The sequence below is a fragment of the Schistocerca piceifrons genome, chromosome 2 (genome assembly GCF_021461385.2).
Source record: "Schistocerca piceifrons isolate TAMUIC-IGC-003096 chromosome 2, iqSchPice1.1, whole genome shotgun sequence".
NCBI lineage: Eukaryota > Metazoa > Arthropoda > Insecta > Orthoptera > Acrididae > Schistocerca > Schistocerca piceifrons.
The window spans coordinates 713037314-713058480 of record NC_060139.1 but is presented as its reverse complement, the minus strand read 5'-3'; the positions used below and the strand labels follow the sequence as shown (position 1 = coordinate 713058480).

Below are 21167 nucleotides of genomic sequence, written 5' to 3'. Positions count from 1 at the left end.
CAGCAAACTGCTGCTTTCTGTTTATCATTGCAGAAAGTCAGTGCAAACCTCTTTATGGGATGTGGATAACATATTTTATAATTTAAGAATATCATAATTTGTATCAAATCTGGGAAGTAAGAACAAGTTTCACAAACAAAATTCAGTCCTTAAAGGTAAAGGGAAGGTTATCTTCCTTCTTTTCATATTTAGTATCCTTGCTCTATATTTTTCGCATTCACTTCTTCTTCAGTTTTGATGGACCTAGTTTTACCTTGTTTCCACTTATGATAAATTAACAGCTCATGCATCAGCTGATTTATCTGCATTTTACTGAATATGAAGCTACCATTCATTTACTGGGGATACACACAAGACTTAGTTAGGAAAATTAACTTTCAAATGATACCTACTCTATTGCCTAGAGGAGAGAAAGGATGAAGAAGGATCACTTAGCTGTGCACATTTCATATGTTTATGTACCATGACTACAGGAATAACTTATTCTTTCTTCACCTGTAATGTTTTCAGATTATTATTCATATCTACATTTATTTATCAATAATTTACAAGGGCAGTTCAATAAGTAATGCAACACATTTTTTTTCTCGGGCAATTTTGGTTGAAAAAACCGGAAATTTCTTGTGGAATATTTTCAAACATTCCTGCTTTGTCTCGTATAGTTTCATTGACTTCCGACAGGTGGCAGCGCTGTACGGAGCTGTTAAAATGGCGTCTGTTAATGGATGTGCGTTGCAAACAACGGGCAGTGATCGAGTTTCTTTTGGCGGAAAACCAGGGCATCTCATATATTCATAGGCGCTTGCAGAATGTCTACGGTGATCTGGCAGTGGACAAAAGCATGGTGAGTCATTGGGCAAAGCGTGTGTCATCATCGCCGCAAGGTCAAGCAAGACTGTCTGATCTCCCACGTGCGGGCCGGCCGTGCACAGCTGTGACTCCTGCAATGGTGGAGCGTGCGAACACACTTGTTCGAGATGATCGACGGATCACCATCAAACAACTCAGTGCTCAACTTGACATCTCTGTTGCTAGTGCTGTCACAATTGTTCACCAGTTGGGATATTCAAAGGTTTGTTCCCGCTGGGTCCCTCGTTGTCTAACCGAACACCATAAAGAGCAAAGGAGAACCATCTGTGCGGAATTGCTTGCTCGTCATGTGGCTGAGGGTGACAATTTCTTGTCAAAGATTGTTACAGGCAATGAAACATGGGTTCATCACTTTGAACCTGAAACAAAACGGCAATCAATGGAATGGCGCCACACCCACTCCCCTACCAAGAAAAAGTTTAAAGCCATACCCTCAGCTAGTAAAGTCATGGTTATAGTCTTCTGGGACGCTGAAGGGGTTATTCTGTTCGATGTCCTTCCCCATGGTCAAACGATCAACTCTGAAGTGTATTGTGCTACTCTTCAGAAATTGAAGAAACGACTTCAGCGTGTTCGTAGGCACAAAAATCTGAACGAACTTCTCCTTCTTCATGACAACGCAAGACCTCACACAAGTCTTCGCACCCAAGAGGAGCTCACAAAACTTCAGCGGACTGTTCTTCCTCATGCACCCTACAGCCCCAATCTCGAACCGTCGGATTTCCATATGTTTGGCCCAATGAAGGACGCAATCCGTGGGAGGCACTACGCGGATGATGAAGAAGTTATTGATGCAGTACGACGTTGGCTCCGACATCGACCAGTGGAATGGTACCGTGCAGGCATACAGGCCCTCATTTCAAGGTGGCGTAAGGCCGTAGCATTGAATGGAGATTACGTTGAAAAATAGTGTTGTGTAGCTAAAAGATTGGGGAATAACCTGGTGTATTTCAATGCTGAATAAAACAACCCCTGTTTCAGAAAAAAATGTGTTGCATTACTTATTGAACTGCCCTCGTATATGATATAGGTTTCATCAAGTATGTATGCATAACAAGTAAATATAATTAGATATATACATAAGTGACAAGTATACATAATGAATAACACAATAAACAATATTAATAAGTGGCTAAAGAAATAAATGGATTAAAATGAATGATGTAATTTACTACCTATAGTAATATCCAGCTTCCCATTTAACTGAAAATAGTTGTCAAGCATATAAATTTTGCACATTGGTGTTAACTGACCTTTGCTACATTTCATTTTCATAATCATAATAACTTTCTTTTTGGGAGATCCACTTTTTTTAAGCTGCCCATATCAGATGTTTCTTTAAAGAATTAGGGTCATTTATTATACAAGGTGGTTCTGTGATGATGTTATAAACTTTCAGGGCTGATGGACAGTGGTAGATGTATGATTTTGAGGTAAGGGACCCTGGTCCGGAAACATCAGAATCGAAAGTTATAAGCAGTTATTGTTGTGATTCCTCTGACAGTGGAATACATGCACTGGTTCTGTTGTTGTTAAGATTGTAAGGTATGTCCTGGGGTGGTAGTATGGACAAAAACAAGAAAAAAATGTGTAGTAAACATAGGCCCCAAATGTCGATAGCTCCTAAAGTATGCATTTTAAAAAACACAAAGAGCTTGCAGTAGAAGAGATGTGTTGCACAGTATTGAAGACAAACACATTCTTACTATCTTTCAAGACCTTTTCAGTTACCTTTGAAATTGAAGATAATAGTGATACTGGTCTACAGTTTTCTGTTTTGTTCTAAATGTGAAAGGATAAGATCACATTTTACAGTAAGGAACAGTTGAAGATGGTGATTGTTTCCATCAGCATGACAATGTACCCTGTCATAAAGCAGTTGAGGCAATGGTTTTTGGGCAGTTCCTGAAATGTACTGGCCTGCCCAGTCCTGATTTGTGCACATTTGAGTTGAGTTAGAATGTCGACTTCACTTCATCCCCCAGTGTCTAACTTCACTATCCTCTTGATTTTGGCTCTAAGAATGGGCTGCCATTCCTCCACAGATATAAACACTTCATTGAAAGTGTCCTCTGCAGAGATCAAGGCATCATGAAGGTGAAGGTGGACACAGCCCATATTAATGTTCGGTAATAGGTATTTGGACACTTTTGATCTGATAGTGTATATCTGCATTGCATATTCATATGGTAAGCAGCCATACTCAGAAAGCATGCAGTCAGTTACATACAACATTACTGTATAAGGTCATTAGTGTTACACATATTAGTCATTAGGGGCCAGGTATAAGATCTGATATCCAAAAAGAAAGAGGAAATACTCAGCAATAGAGTGGTGAGTCAGTTTGTTCATATGCCTGTGTGAATGATCATTGAAATATATTTTTAGTATAATTTGTATGTATATAAAGCAAAATATTTTGAGGACTTGTTCAATTTACCTGACCTGTTCATTTATGACATTTTAACTGTTTATTCAAAATAATACTCTGGTTAAGAAACTTGGCAGAACTATCATATTAATGTTAAATTGATAACCCAAACTTACATCTTTCATGACTTTCAGATAAGGAGCCCTCAGATAAATTTGCAGTTGGCAGAAAATTATTTTTGTATTAGAGTAAAGGATTTTAATTATTAGTTTAACATGCAAGTTAAAGCAAAGTATAAATATTTTCATGCAGGGGTGTTTAGCCGAATAATACTATAAGAAGTGAATAAAACAGTCTGAGCTTGAAAATTCTTCAATTATAGTAGCTTACCCTCCTATCAAAAATATATCCACTGGATGCATCATGAGCATATTTCCCTTCATGTAAAGGAAATGCTGCCAAATATGTTTTATTGTTGAGGAGTCTGCGGATGCCGCACTGTAAAGTTATTTCAGTTTGTATCTTTCTTTTTTAGCATGTTATCATACAAAATAAATGTGATGTAAACAACAATATATCTGAAATGTTGCAGCTAATGAATTAATTAACATGTAAATATTATAACTGTGTCATTATCCAAAAGCATTTCCAGTTGAAATAGATAAAAATGCCACTTTGACACTGTGTAATAATGCTTTGCATCTAAGATGTAGCTTTTACTGCAAAATTATTATGGCAAGGAATAAAATTTTGCATGCAAAAGAACAAGGTGAAAATTTCTCAGTTTTGTATTGAAAACTTCTTTTTAGGTAAAAAAAGTTCTTATTTCTCAATTTAGTTTCCTTTTAGATCAGTGTTTCATCCCCATCATTCCAATGAGTAGGAACTGTGATTCTGATAGGTATGCTCAATACCAATTTACTACTGCCATAGCATTTTTTTGCCTCAAAATATATACGCACACAATTTCCTTTGGATGTGGGAATGAGCAGAAGTCAGAGAATCCCAGTCTGGTGAATAGGTTAGATGTTCCAACAATTCATACTCCAAAATATTTTGGTTTTCACATTGGTAAATCTTAAATTGTATACCACGGCATGTCCATATAGCTTGTAATAGTATCAAGTGTAGAAGTATGAAACTGGAATTTGGTTGCAATAATTACACATCTGTTGTTTGGAACTGACAAATAGTACTTTATTCAAAATCATCTCCACTGTTATTTATACGTTTCTCTCACCTCTCCAGCACGCTGTGAATGCCACGTCAAAAAAACAAGTTGAAGTGAACCAGTCAGTGGGCCATTTTTGCACATTTTCATATGAATTGAAGTGTTGTTCAGCAAGAGCATGCCCCAGTGATGCAAATAGATGATAATTGGACAGAGCAAAGGCTGGAAAATATGCCGAATGAATGCCTCGGTAGTTTCCCTGACTTGTTTTTCTGTGGGTAATTGGCATTATCATGGAGCAGTATGACTTTGTGTTGCTTTTTTCCATATTCTGGTCATTTTTCACATAATCCTCAATTTAAACCAATCATTTGCTGTTGTTAGTGTTCAGTGTTAATGATTGCACCAGGTTTCAGCAGCTCATAAATATGACACCCTTCTGATTCCACCAAACACAGAACATTCTCTTCTTTCCAAAGTGATTTGGTCTTGCAGTGGATGATGATGGTTTGCCTGGATTCACCCATGATTTATGATGCTTAGGATTCTCAAAAATATCCATTTTCCATCACCTGTCACTATTCAATGGAGAAACGACTTTCTTTTGTATCTGACGAGCAGCATTTCACAAATGGTCTTTCGATCTGCTTGCTGTCTTTCGTTCAGTTCATGTGGAATCTATTTTCCCACTTTCTGCACCTTTCCCACAGCTTTCAACCAAAGAGAAATGGCTTTCTGCATCACATTCAATTGTTCCACAAGTTCCTGTTGAGTTTGAGTGTCATATTCATCCAGTCAGGCCTGCAATTCATTATCTTCAAACTTTTTCCGTTGTTTCCCACACTTGCATTTGTCACATCAAAATCACCACTTTTGAATTTTTTGAACCACTTGAAACACTGTGTTTTCCCAAGATCATGTTCACCAAAAGCTTTGACACGTATCTGATGTGACTTTTCAGCAGTTTTCTTCAAATGATAACAGAAAACCACTATTGTCTGCAAATCGCAGTTCATGGGCACAAAGCTCGACATGTTTATGGATCTGAAACAGATACTGATGTATGGTACTTGGATTACTTTGTGTCGACATTCATCATCAGCCATTACAGGAAGCAGATGGTGCCGCACACACAGTATCACTGACCCCACACTGACATCTAGCACCATCTATAGCAAAATTCCAGTTTCGTACTTCTACACCCAGTAATCTACAGACAAATAAAACTACTACCACTTCCAGCACCATCTTTGTAGATAAGTGCATTGTCCTATCAGAAGATGATTTTCTCCTTTGTTTCTTTTGCAGTCATGGCCTCTACCTATACATTTTTTCATTTAGTTCATTCAGAAAAATTTCACAGTATTAAATAAAAATCATTTCAGATTCAAAAATTGGCCATGATCTTTCTTGTAGATAAAATATTTGCTACATCTCCTACTTCCAAGCCATCACCCATTACTTTGATTGCTGTTTCCTTTATAACACAACCCACTTCCACAGCGAACTTTCTAATGTACGATGTGCAGTGACAATTAACTTACAGGTAGCTGGTTTGAATCTTGCTGATAGAAGAAATGTTCAGCATCAGTATTGGGGAAAAGAAGTGGTAGTGTAAGGTTCCTGATCATCAAAATTTGTCTCAATATCCTGGATTAATTTATAAATCTCTTCACAGGGTCTCATGAAATGAGGGTGTGTGACTTGTCAGTCAGACAGGGACACCAGGCCCAGCAGTTCCTTTGATGTTATTCAAGAAGAGTAGATCATGTGCCAGCAATGGATTTTACCTTTTGCTTTCTCTCATTTTCACACTATGCACATGCGTGCATGTGTATACACACACACACACACACACACACACACACACACACACACACACACACACACACACACACACACAAACAAAGACAAAAACACATTCATTGACAAACAACAGATACATCTGAGACACAATTCTCATACACCCCATGTGTGCAAAGGGAAAAACTCCTTCCATATTAGGTGCTGGACAATAGAATGAGGTCTACCACCCAACAATTCTGTAAGAATCTTTCACTTTCCTTTTACAGTACATGAAGTGATGGACCCATGTATCATCTGCAGCAATAAATCATTGTACAAAATCATATATCTAAAAACAAAGATGATGTGACTTACCAAATGAAAGTGCTGGCAGGTCGACAGACACACAAACAAACACAAACATACACACAAAATTCAAGCTTTCGCAACAAACTGTTGCCTCATCAGGAAAGAGGGAAGGAGAGGGAAAGACGAAAGGAAATGGGTTCTAAGGGAGAGGGTAAGGAGTCATTCCAATCCCGGGAGCGGAAAGACTTACCCTAGGGGGAAAAAAGGACGGGTATACACTCGCACACACACACATATCCATCCACACATATACAGACACAAGCAGACATATTTGAAGACAAAGAGTTTGGGCAGAGATGTCAGTCGAGGCAGAAGTGCAGAGGCAAAGATGATGTCGAATGACAGGTGAGGTATGAGTGGCGGCAACTTGAAATTAGAGGAGATTGAGGCCTGGTGGATAACGGGAAGAGAGGATATATTGAAGAGCAAGTTCCCATCTCCGGAGTTTGGAAAGGTTGGTGTTAGTGGGAAGTATCCAGATAACCCGGACGGTGTAACACTGTGCCAAGATGTGCTAGCCGTGCACCAAGGCATGTTTAGCCACAGGGTGATCCTCATTACCAACAAACACTGTCTGCCTGTGTCCATTCATGTGAATGGACAGTTTGTTATTGGTCATTCCCACATAGAATGCGTCACAGTGTAGGCAGGTCAGTTGGTAGATCACGTGGGTGCTCTCACACATGGCTCTGCCTTTGATCGTGTACACCTTCCGGGTTACAGGACTGGAGTAGGTGGTGGTGGGAGGGTGCATGGGACAGGTTTTACACCGGGGGCGGTTACAAGGATAGGAGCCAGAGGGTAGGGAAGGTGGTTTGGGGATTTCATAGGGATGAACTAACAGGTTACAAAGGTTAGGTGGACGGCGGAAAGACACTCTTGGTGGAGTGGGGAGGATTTCATGAAGGATGGATCTCATTTCAGGGCAGGATTTGAGGAAGTCGTATCCCTGCTGGAGAGCCATATTCAGAGTCTGGTCCAGTCCCGGAAAGTATCCTGTCACAAGTGGGGCACTTTTGTGGTTCTTCTGTGGGGGATTCTGGGTTCGAGGGGATGAGGAAGTGGCTCTGGTTATTTGCTTCTGTACCAGGTTAGGAGGGTAGTTGCGAGATGTGAAAGCTGTTGTCAGGTTGTTGGTGTAATGGTTCAGGGATTCCGGACTGGAGCAGATTCGTTTGCCACAAAGACCTAGGCTGTAGGGAAGGGACCGTTTGATGTGGAATGGGTGGCAGCTGTCATAATGGAGGTACTGTTGCTTGTTGGTTTGGTTTGATGTGGACGGACATGTTAAGCTGGCCATTGGACAGGTGGAGGTCAACGTCAAGGAGGCCTGTCTGACATTTGGCATTACCCCCAAAGGCCTCACACTTAAAGTTCCCATCTCTGGCTGCAACCCTTCTTTCCATCAGTCCCTATACCAGTTCCAAACTAAACAATCCATTGCCCTCACCCACCTAATCCTTCACCTACACATCAACTCAGCCAATGAACACACCCGTCAACTCCTATCCTTAATAAAAGTCCTTAATCTTTCCTCTCCCACGTCCACACCGGCTGTTCAGAGCATCCTCCTACAGGCCAACTGTAAATTAGAACAGCATGCCACCCTCCACCTCAAAAAACTATCCAATCTCCTGGTTTCCCACCTCTGGAAAGGCAACTCGCTCACCCTTCACAACCTTTCAAGCAAACCTCAACCTCCTCTCATTGCACACCAACCCAGTCTCTCCCATCTTCTCAATCTCCCACTTCCAGCTCCACTCCCTCCAAAACTTCAAAATTCCAATCAACACAACCTGGAACCACAACACCCTAAATCAGTAGTTAACCTTTCCTCCAGACCTCTCTCCCAATCCAAAACCTCTGTCCTATGCGAAGGCCTCACCTTCAGCCCCCCCCCCCCCCCCCCCAGATTCAACCAAATAGCCCTCGTCAAAGATTTACTGTCCTACACCCATACTCTCTGCTGGAAATATCACTTTGCCATGAAGAAAAATGATCCTAATCCTACTCCTAATGATCCAGCTCCCCAAGACACCATCCAAATTGAACCCTGCCTTGAACAGTTCCGTCCTCCGTCACAGCACGACCCACCTCCTCCTCCTCAAAATCACCCTCTCCAAACCTTCTTAAAAAACCTTAATCCTACTCCCAACATCACCGCTGCTGAAGCCCAGGCTATCCGTGATCTGAAGGCTGATCGATCCATCGTCATTCTTCCGGTGGACAAGGGTTCCACGACCGTGGTACTTGATCGTCGGGAGTATGTGGCTGAGGGACTGCGTCAGCTTTCAGACAACACCACATACAAAGTTTGCAAAGGTAACCCCATTCCCGATGTCCAGGCGGAGCTTCAAGGAATCCTCAGAACCTTAGGCCCCCTGCAAAACCTTTCACCTGACTCCATCAACCTCCTGACCCCACCGACACCCCGCACCCCTACCTTCTACCTTCTTCCTAAAATCCACAAACCCAATCATCTCGGCCGCCCCATTGTAGCTGGTTACCAAGCCCCCACAGAACGTGTCTCTGCCTACGTAGATCAACACCGTCAACCCATTACATGCAGTCTCCCATCCTTCATCAAAGACACCAACCACTTCCTCGAATGCCTGGAATCCTTACCCAATCTGTTACCCCCGGAAACCATCCTTGTAACCATTGATGCCATTTCCTTATACACAAATATTCCACACATCCAGGGCCTCGCTGCGATGGAGCACTTCCTTTCACGCTGATCACCTGCCACCCTACCTAAAACCTCTTTCCTCATCACCTTAGCCAGCTTCATCCTGACCCACAACTTCTTCACTTTTGAAGGCCAGACATACCAACAATTAAAGGGAACAGCCATGGGTACCAGGATGGCCCCCTCATACACCAACCTATTCATGGGTCGCTTAGAGGAAGCCTTCTTGGTTACCCAGGCCTGCCAACCCAAAGTTTGGTACAGATTTATTGATGACATCTTCATGATCTGGACTCACAGTGAAGAAGAACTTCAGAATTTCCTCTCCAACCTCAACTCCTTTGGTTCCATCAGATTCACCTGGTCCTACTCCAAATCCCATGCCACTTTCCTTGACGTTGACCTCCACCTGTCCAATGGCCAGCTTCACACGTCCGTCCACATCAAACCCACCAACAAGCAACAGTACCTCCATTATGACAGCTGCCACCCATTCCACATCAAACGGTCCCTTCCCTACAGCCTAGGTCTTCGTGGCAAACGAATCTGCTCCAGTCCGGAATCCCTGAACCATTACACCAACAACCTGACAACAGCTTTCGCATCTCGCAACTACCCTCCCGACCTGGTACAGAAGCAAATAACCAGAGCCACTTCCTCATCCCCTCGAACCCAGAATCCCCCACAGAAGAACCACAAAAGTGCCCCACTTGTGACAGGATACTTTCCAGGACTGGACCAGACTCTGAATGTGGCTCTCCAGCAGGGATATGACTTCCTCAAATCCTGCCCTGAAATGAGATCCATCCTTCATGAAATCCTCCCCACTCCACCAAGAGTGTCTTTCCTCCGTCCACCTAACCTTCGTAACCTGTTAGTTCATCCCTATGAAATCCCCAAACCACCTTCCCTACCCTCTGGCTCCTATCCTTGTAACCGCCCCCGGTGTAAAACCTGTCCCATGCACCCTCCCACCACCACCTACTCCAGTCCTGTAACCCAAAAGGTGTACACGATCAAAGGCAGAGCCACGTGTGAGAGCACCCACGTGATCTACCAACTGACCTGCCTACACTGTGACGCATTCTATGTGGGAATGACCAGTAACAAACTGTCCATTCGCATGAATGGACACAGGCAGACAGTGTTTGTTGGTAATGAGGATCACCCTGTGGCTAAACATGCCTTGGTGCACGGCCAGCACATCTTGGCACAATGTTACACCGTCCGGGTTATCTGGATACTTCCCACTAACACCAACCTTTCCAAACTCCGGAGATGGGAACTTGCTCTTCAATATATCCTCTCTTCCCATTATCCACCAGGCCTCAATCTCCGCTAATTTCATGTTGCCGCCACTCATACCTCACCTGTCATTCAACATCATCTTTGCCTCTGCACTTCTGCCTCGACTGACATCTCTGCCCAAACTCTTTGTCTTCAAATATGTCTGCTTGTGTCTGTATATGTGTGGATGGATATGTGTGTGTGTGCGAGTGTATACCCGTCCTTTTTTCCCCCTAGGGTAAGTCTTTCCGCTCCCGGGATTGGAATGACTCCTTACCCTCTCCCTTAAAACCCATTTCCTTTCGTCTTTCCCTCTCCTTCCCTCTTTCCTGATGAGGCAACAGTTTGTTGCGAAAGCTTGAATTTTGTGTGTATGTTTGTGTTTGTTTGTGTGTCTGTCGACATGCCAGCACTTTCATTTGGTAAGTCACATCAGCTTTGTTTTTAGATATATTTTTCCTATGTGGAATGTTTCCCTCTATTATAATTGTACAAAATCAGTTAGATAAAATGCACAAAACAAAGAATTTCACTATGGTGCAGTATTTCATGTTTATTCATTTATATGCAATATGCACAACAAATTTATTTTAAAAAGCATGTAAAAGAATTCTATTCTGCTTATGTATCGACATTTATCTTTTATTACTGCACAGAATGTACCAAAATTTAAAAAAAATTAATGGTAGCAACACTATCTCTGAGGCAGGCTGAGCAACTTTTTTCTTGTGCTCATATAAGCTCAAATGTGTTTCATTTTCTTTTCTCCATCGCTTAATATATATGCTCACTTCTTACTAGTAAACTCTGAACCAGGCCAGGCATGGTTGGACTTTTAACAATTAATAGAACTCTCCTCATTAACCTACTGCCAAGCAGACACTGTAGATGAGCAATTTATTTGAAAATATGCAGTGCTAGATATTAAAATTAAAACAGATAGTAAATAATGAAATTTTATTTATCATATGTATAAAATGAAAAAAAGGATAAATGATTAAATTTGTATGTCATTTTGGGGTGTACATGTTATGAAATTTGCCACCTTTAGCAACGACAACAACAACAACAGCTTCAACCCAACTGGGCACCAAATCAAACTGAACCTGGATCACAGAAACTGCTACATAATTCCATGGAGCTTTAACTCTATGCCAGCATAGCGGCTCATAAGTGGTGATGCATCAGTCTCTTAGCAAGCCATGACCATATGTTCTCAGAAGGTGACAGATATGAAGGATGTGCCAGCCAGGGCAACAGTCAAACAGCCTCTTATTGAGGTAGGTCAGATTAGCACAGGCAACATGTTGACTTGCATCATTTTGTTGAAAGACAGACTCATGAAAACCTCAAAGATAGAGCACAGAAATGCAATGGATGCTGTACAAATTAAAGACTACGTGTACCAGAGGTGACTGTGTTATGTACCTGATGGGATTCCATACCCCACACTAGTTGCGGGGCTCGTATGACAATAACAAATGCAGTCTGGCAGTAGTCAATCTTCTTGGAGCTCCACACAGGGATACGTAAAACCTGATACTGCACTCAGAACCAGATCTCTTCTGGATAGACAACATGGTGACACTCTTGCATCCAGAACTGTAATTTGGTGCACCACTGTTGGTGCACTTCTCTCAATAGCTGTGTTAAGGTAAGCTGCAAAAATGTTTCATACACAGACTGTCCAGACCGTCCAGACATGATCACATTGTCTATGTAGATCTTTGTCTTGCTGCAAATTGTCCCATTTAATGACTCATGGTACATGACTTCACTGTATGAATCTGCACACTTGAGTCAACAATATGTTTGTCTTCTCAAGGATTAATCATGTGCTGTCACTGAGATCCTGCCTGACATGGAGTATTGCCCTCCCTAACACATCAGTTCCATTTTTGCATCACAGTTGTGAGATTCTGACTAATATGACCAGCAATATCCTGGAACACGCAAGCATAGCCTTAATATGTCACAGTCCTGCCACTATCAAATTTTGACAAGAGCGGGTAGATATTTTGCCTTCTTGTGTGGGTCATTACATGACCTTCTCACAACCAATATTCAAATGTGACATCTAAATTAGAAATCTGCTGCATACATAAAGAATACATACATAAAGAATGTAAACATCATTAGTCCTACCCACTTTATGGGGTTCTGTTTAAATATGAATCATTTGCACACTCCAGCATGCAGTGTGCTTCATGCCAACCTGACATTTCAAGAATGCCACATTCATGGTATTGTAAATTTAATATCGAGTGGTGTATAATCAGCAGAAAATGAATTAGTGAAACACAGCTAGTGGTATGTTTCTCCTTCTCTTGCCTTGATGATGGCAACAGCACAAGACACTGAAGTAATTGGGGAGTCATCCTGATTCATGACTGTTCAGCTGCTGTCCATAACTCATAGAAATTAATCACAGCTAGTTCAAAGGGGCAAAGATATTGTTCAGTGGTGTTCCAGATGTGCTCAACAGAACTGAAGACGTGTGACTGGAGGGTCACAGACACACCCCATTTATTTACAGAATATTCCTCTAACTATTATGATATTTTGGGAACAATGGGCTTGTGCATTATCTGGATGAAGGTATAGATTGCCACCATCTGATTGTGATAGGCAAGCAGATGCAAACAGTTAGATAGTACATTTTTTAAATGTTCACATGCAAGAGATAATGGCTGACATGTCAGTGGCTTCAAGATTAACTTTTGCAAGATCAACAAAGCTGAAAGTGGTGTAAAATCAGTGATGTTTCCTTAAACATAGTATATCATAAAAATTGCTCCGTGATGAAACAAAATGAAACACAAAAATTGTTCTGTGATTAAGTAAAATGAGTTTAACATACCTTCTCACTTTCATCATACTTTGTTCTCATCATTACTTGCCACACAACAAGGCTTCTCTGAGCTGAAGTGTAGAAGAGTTCTCTTTCCTTCACTACAAACCTTCAAAAAAGAATAAAATCATATTAAAATATTTATTTTTATTTATTACTGGTCCATCTTTAAGCAACTTCATGTAATTAGTATCATTAGTAATTTTAAAAAATTACTTTGAGGGTTGTCAATTTAACCCTTTGACTGCTGGAGGCACACTATCCGCTTGGCATGCTGAGGCACTGCGGCCTGCACTGTCATCCCTGTACATATGCTAATGTGCCTGACCCTCGAGCTGCCGCCTGGGGCAGAGTGCCCCTCACTGCCCCACCTGCCCTGTGCTGAATATTTCTGCAGTGACTGTGACTCCACGTGAAATATTGTGTCCTCTCACGGCTGATACAGAATACTCGCAAATGCTCTCACTACGTAGTTCCCCTGCAGGTGAATTACTACAGAATCAAACTGTCTGGTAAAACTATTTTCCGTCACCAAGAATGATATCTTGCTTGTAGTTTTCTTGCACTATTTTTGTAGATCATGCCGAAAGTGACGTGATTCGTTAGCTTTAGATCAATAGTTTATTGTTCTTTCTTGGATACCCTTCTATAATGTCTGCATTTATCTATGCGTTCCTCACTGTACTAACTCAAGAAAGAATAAAATAAGCCATAGATTATAGATTACTGTACATTATTTTTGTTGTTCAGAACATTGTATTACATCGTTTATAGGAGAAAGAGACATACAGATCATCTTCCATATCGCACTACAACATCGCATTTTACTGTGAGCAACATCGTTAAATTCGTATTCTGGTATGATAAGAAATTTCACATGGCCTACTGTTTGTATCGCTGATTTGCCCAAACACTTGTTGCACTTTGTAATTACCCAATTATGCATAATTTTGTTTCTTTGACGAAATTTGTACAATACTTGTGATTGTTACACATAAGTATTCAACAGATTTTCCAACATTTGAAAGCTGTGAAATCTCTGTCTTTTTGTTAGCACATTAAATTCACTTATAGAGAAAATTCAAAGTCATGAACTGTAAATTTAGACGTTACTTTTACCCTTTGTGAAAATTTTTCCCATCTTTCTTTTTGATCCGGGCTTTGGACCAGCACTGGCGAAGTTAAAAACATTTTTATTTTGTTTTTCCCTTTTTATAATTTTTTTTCGTTTTCGAAGTTTTTTTTTCTAATAGCATTATTGTATTCATTCTATGTTGCAATTAGTAATCCTGTTTTGTGTGTTATTTTTCAAAACAGGGTACGACACACAATGGTACCTTGCATGCTTTACATTTGTACCTGCTTTCTCAGCGCACTTTTTGTTTCCAGCAAACAATGCATCTATGTGTTAGCGCACTTTTCTTGGATTGCTCACTTGTTATAATGTCTGGAAAATGCCTTCCCACAAATCTTAGAGGGTTATCATCAGAACACCTTTCTCTGCCAGCTTTTCTGCGCACTAACTCATACGTTTCTGTAAGTTCCCTAACCAGTGACAGATGAAACTCTGCTATCATCATTTTACGACCTGTGTAGGACATGAGCATTTAAAACACACAGCTCTAGAACATGAAAAAAGAACTTTTTATACCACTTCATTGTTTTCCATATACATCCGAGAGAACTAAGCAGCATATCAGAATGGTCAACTGCTCCCATATTCAAGTTATAATCTACAATGCTTTGTGGTTTCTTAATTTTTTCTCCAGTATTCCTGTCAATCTTTCCTGTGTCAGCCATTTCTGTGGTGTTACATGTGGTCAACATCCACACTTCCCTTTTGTCACACCACTTTATAGCAAGCATTGTATCATTACACATAAATTGAATATCTCCACATTCCAGTTTCTTCTAAAGTTTCAGCATGTTGCGTCTGTTCTTACGGATAGTACAACATGCGTTGGTCCCATGTCTGTGAAGCCAGGCAAACAAGTCTCAGCTTGAGTACCAGTTATCGATGTAGAGGGTATATCCAGGTTCTAAATAGGGCTTCATAAGTGTAGCCACTATGTCACCATTTTTCCCCAAATTGTGGAACTCAGTTTCTGTTGATGCCCCTGTATAAACAATGAAATCCAAGACATAGCCAGTCTTACAATCACATAACACAATTTTTTAATACCGAATCTACTCCATTTCAATGGAATGAATTGTCTGAAAGATAAGCATCCTTTGAATAATAACAAACTTTCATCAATACAGAGTTTCTGATGTGGGTTAAATGCACAACGGAAAGCTGTACGAACTTTATTGACAATGTTCCTAGTTTTGAATAATCTGTCTCCTCCAGTATTGGCAGAGTTGTCACTGAAATGTAACATTCTCATAAGTAACAAAAAGCGGTCTCTTGACATGAGTTCACTAAAAATTGGCGTATTTAGAAGAACATCTCTGGTCCAGTATTCGCTAATTTTCAGTTTTTTCACGCGAGGCATCAGAAGACAAAGAGCTATGGAACAATACATTTCTTCATATCCAGTATCTTTCCACTTTGAGATTCAAGAATGCACTGATTTGGGAGTATTCTCCTTGGTGAATAAATAAAACCAATTCGTTTCGTCAGCTACATATATCATCAGTTCTTGTGTGAAGAATAACATGAAAACTGACAGATTACTTGACTCATTCCCTATTTGACACACACGTCCCGACAGCATATCATCAAATGTGTGATTAACTGGCTGAAAATAATTTTCTTTCCAGTCAAATATATCACTAAGATGTGCTTTTTTCGTAGGTGTTTCACTATCACTTTAGGATTCTTCAGATTCAGAACAACTAACATCTCCTGTTGAAACATGAGACTGCTTTGACAGCCCTGCTGACGTGGACGGTTTATGAATAGAGCTTTCGGACTCTGTGGAAGAGCTATCACTTTCGTCAAAATCAAGTAGTTCACCCTCACTGTCGCTCCTCATAAGAATCTCCATGATTTCTTCCTCAGTGCAACCACGACGCCTCGCCATTTTCCTTGTAAAATACAGAACGTGAAGAACAGTGGCCAGCAGCGGTGGCCGTGCGGTTCTAGGCACTTCAGTCCCAAACCACGGGACTGCTATGGTTGCAGATTCGAATCCTGTCTCGGGCATGGATGTGTGTGATGTCCTTAGGTTAGTTAGGTTTAAGTAGTTCTAAGATCTAGGGGACTGATGACCTAAGATGTTAAGTCCCATTGTGCTCAGAGCCATTTTTTTTAAGAACACTGATGTAAATTCTGATGAACAGTGAACTGTAGTGCAAAGCCTAGGCTCACAACAGACAAGCTCGTGGCCAGAACTGTGAAAGGCTACTGAGACATGGGACGGGAAGTCTGCTGTCCGAGTTATGTCGTTATCAGCACTCAGGTAGCGGCGCGCCTATACTCGTCATCAGCACTCAGGGGCCGGCAAGCGAGTGCGACTTAACTCATCAACAGCGCTCAGGGGAAAACCTGTGGCCACGACTATACTCATCATTAGCACCCAGGGAGCAGCACGCAGCATGACGAGTAAACTCGTCAACAGCAGTCAAAGGGTTAATGTTTGCTAAGTCAGACTGTTTTAGACTATACAGTTATAGTTTTCTTTTACATGCATCAGGCAACAGTAGAAGAAGAGAGATGGGACTGTTAATACATTTAAATGTTTGAGATAAATCATAGAAGATATTTTAGTTGTGGAAATTCCAGATATGCACCTGATGGCCTTCTTCAGCTAGATGTCAGAAGAATTATTCTACAAAATAATCTTATATCTTAGGTGGCAGTGAAAGAAAGCATAAAGAAACTAAGTAACTGTTTTCAGAAACACATGTGTATAGTTTACCCAAAAGATATATAATGCATGAGAGTTTTTAAACAACAGAAAGTTCAGGATGGAATGGACCTTTGAGTTGATCACTATACCTCCCTTCACATTTTCTTATTTTACAGCATCTTTCTGCACCACAAGTACTTTGTTACATCCCATACATCCAATAACATCTGCTGCCCTCTGCCTTTTTTCATACCCATCCACTAACATGCATCCCACTCTATTTTCATCTTTTTATTTATTTTTTCTCTTTGATCTCATTGTATTTTATTTTTCACCATAGAAACTACTTACGCAAATTCATCTTTTCACTATTTTCACCCGTATAATCTTTTTTGTGATTTTTCACATGTATTTTTCTGTAATTTTACATATTTTTACAAGTTTTTAGCCTCAAATATGGATCTTTGCACCTTCCATGGTCACCAATACAGAAAACTTTTCCTATCCCTAGGCAGAACCCAGTCCCATATATTGTTGTCTAGCTCATGAAATCCCCCCAAATGGCATGAGAATCAAATTCCCATCTCTAACTGCAATGCCTCTTTTCATAATGTCCTCTATCTGCTCAAATTCCTTCAGCTCGTAATCCTCATCAACCTAGTCCTGCAGAACCATATAATTCTAGCCCAAACCTCCCTGCACTACCTCCTCTGCGTCTTTAAGATTCTCTTGCTCTGCAATCCCAAATTCCTGCATCCCATCTCCCAGATTTAAACTCTTTCCCTTCAGAAAACAAAGCAGCATGCCCGCTAAAAAACAGTCCAACCTGTTCATCTCATACTCTTGCCTTTGACTGCTACTATCCACCACCTCTACACCTCTACAAGAGCCACCATTGTACCTCCCCTCCCCCCCACCCCACCCCACTCTCACACAGAAGCCAAACCAAGCCTTACACACCTACTATATTTACCATTCCCTCGGAAAATCCCTCTCACCACCGTGCAGAACCCAGAACTGAAACAAACCTGTAATGCAGCCATGAAACTGTTCTTCAAAAGCCTCAGCCAAACAGAAGTATCAGTCTTTTCCAAAGACTATAGCTTTTACCCCTCCCAAATTCAATCATGCTGGGCTTCTTAAAGATTTTCTTTCCTTCTTCCAGCCCCTACAGTGGAAACAATTTTTACCACCAACCCTACCAATCCAAAACCAATACTAAATTCTGCCTCACTCAGTTTACTCCTCCATTTAACCTTGGTCCACCCCTACTGTTGTTATCATTATTTGCTGCTAGGCACATAAATTATTATATATGTGGTGTCTGTTCCTTCATACACCACATATAAATACCTGTGGATAATGACAACTTCATGTACAACAATGGAAAATCCAGGATGGAATATAACAATATTATGAAAAGAATAGTTGCTACTCACCATGTGGCAGATATGCTGAGTCGCAAATAGGCACAACAAAAAGACTGTCAGAAAATGAGCTTTCAGTCAACAAGGCCTTTGCCGGAGGTAGAACACACACACACACACACACACACACACACACACACACACACACACACACACACAAACGCAACACGCAGACATGTGGCCCCAGTCTCTGGCTGCTGAGGCCACACTGCAAGTATTTGCACCTGATGAGAGAGGCAAACAGGTGGTAGGGGTAAGGAAGAGGCTGGGGTGGGGAGGGGAAGGCATAGCAGGGTACAGGTGGGGGATGGTAAATTGCTAATTGTGGGAGTGTACAGGGATGATGTTGAGAGAGGGTAAGGCAGCTAGGTGCAGTTGGATGGTTAGATGGAAGCAGGGGGAGGGGGGTGGTTAGCAGAAATGGAGAGAGGTAAAAAGACTGTGTGTGTGTTGGTGGAATAGAGGACTGTGTGGTGCTGGAATGAGAACAGGGAAGGGACTGGAGGGTAAGGACAAAGACTAACAAAGGTTGAGGCCAGGAAGGTTATGGGAATGTAGGATATATCGCAGGGAGAGTTCCCACCTGCACAATTCAGAAAATCTGTTGTTGGTGGGAAGGATCCAGATGGCACAGAGCATTGTGTTGGGTGGGACACTTAGCAATGGTGTGGTCCAGCTGTTTCTTGGCCAGAGTTTGTCAGTGGCCATTCATGTGGACAGACAGCTTGTTAGTTGTCATGCCCATGTAGAATGCAGCCCAGTGGTTGCAGCTTAGCCTGTAGGTCACATGACTGGTTTCACAGGTAGCCCAGCCTTTGATGGGGTAGGTGCTGCTTGTCACTGGACTGGGGTAGGTGATGGTTGGAGGACAGGTGTTGCATCTAGGTCTGTTACAGGTGTATGAGCCATGAGGCAATGGGTTAGGAGCAGGAGCTGAGTAGGGATGGACAAGGTTGTTGAGTAGGTTCAGTGGGTGATTGAATGCCACTGTGAGAGGAGTCAGAAGCATATTTCTGATTTCAGTGCACAATGAGAGTGAGCTGAAATACTGGGAATCCTTCCAAAACACTCAGAATCCCAAACCCCTCACCTGCTTCAGATGCAATGATGACAACTTCACGATCTGGATAAAGGGTGAGGACACACTGTTCACATTCCTCCATGACCTCAAGACCTCCTCCCATATTCACTTCACCTGGTTCTACTCAACCCAAGAAGCCATCTTCCTCACTTTTGACCTCCACCTCAAAGATAGCTACATCAGTACCTCCATTCATATCAAACATACCAACCACCAGCAATACCTCCACTTTGACAGCTGCCACCCATTCCATACAACCTAGCTACCTGTAGTCATCGCATCTGTAGTGATTAGTGATCCCTCTCAAAGTACACGAAGGGTCTCACTGAGGCCTTCACAGACCATAACTACCCACCACTCCTCCCCAAGCTTGTACAAAAACAGATTTCCTGCGGCCTGGCCACAGAGGAACATTCCCTATGTGACTCATAACCACCCAGGACTGGAGCAACTGAGTCACATTCTCTGCCAGGGTTTCGACTACCTCTCATCATGCCCTTAAATGAGGAATGTTGTACCCACTACCCTTCCCACCCTTCCCACTGTGGTATTCTGCCACCTACCAATCATACACAATAACCTCATCCATACCTTGCTCCCAACCCGTTGCCTCATGGCTCATATCCCTGTAAACGACTTAGATGCAAGACCTGTTCCATACACCTTCCCACCACCACCTACTCCAGTCCAGTCACAAGTATCACCTATCACATCAAAGGCAGGGCTACCTGTCAAACCAGTCATGTGGTCTACAACCTAAGGTGCAACCACTTTGCTGCATTCTACGTGGGCATGTCTGTCCACATGTGTGGCCACCGACGAACTGTGACCAACAAATAGCTGGACCACCCCGTTGCTGAGCACACTGGCCAACACAATGTTCTTCATTTCAATGGCTGCTTCACAACCTGTGCCATTTGGACCCTTCCCACCAACACCATCTTTTCTGAATTGTGCAGGTGGGAACTCTCCCTGCAATATAGCCTATGTTCCCATAACCCTCCTGGCCTCAACTTCCATTAGACTTTTGGTCTTAGCCTCTAGCCCCTTCCCTGTTCCCATTCCAGCACTATACAGTCCTCTATTCCATCGACACACACACAGTCATTTTACCTCTCTCCTTTTCCACTAACCTCCCCTCCATCTAACCTTCTGACTGTACCACCCCTCCACATCATCTCTGTATGCCCCCACAAGCAGCACTTTACCATCCCCCACCCATACCCTGCTATACCTCCTCCTCCCTGCCTCAGCATCCACCTTACCCCCACCACCTGGTTAAGTCTCCTATCATGCACAGCTGCTCTCAGTGTGGCCTCAGCAGGCAGAGACTGCAGTCATGTATTTGTGTCTGTTGGATCTCCAATGAAGACCTTGTTAGGAAAAGCTCATTTTCATTATGCCTATCTCCACTGTCAGAGACAGCAAAGGACTTGGAAGAGCAGTTGAATGGAATGGACAGTGTCTTGAAA

The 21167-nt window shown here is 41.9% G+C and overlaps 1 protein-coding gene across 1 annotated transcript in view; it reads right to left on the bottom strand.

Annotated features, from left to right (window-relative positions):
• The window catches only part of LOC124775791 (anoctamin-4-like), a 332872-nt gene that overhangs the window by 101997 nt on the left and 209708 nt on the right, over window positions 1-21167 (bottom strand). Inside the window, exons 9-10 of the mRNA XM_047250621.1 lie at window positions 13403-13502; window positions 3632-3739 (exon numbers count right to left, since the gene is read on the bottom strand). Of these exons, the coding sequence (XP_047106577.1) occupies window positions 3632-3739; window positions 13403-13502 (208 nt within the window). The remainder of the gene's footprint in view (window positions 1-3631; window positions 3740-13402; window positions 13503-21167) is intronic.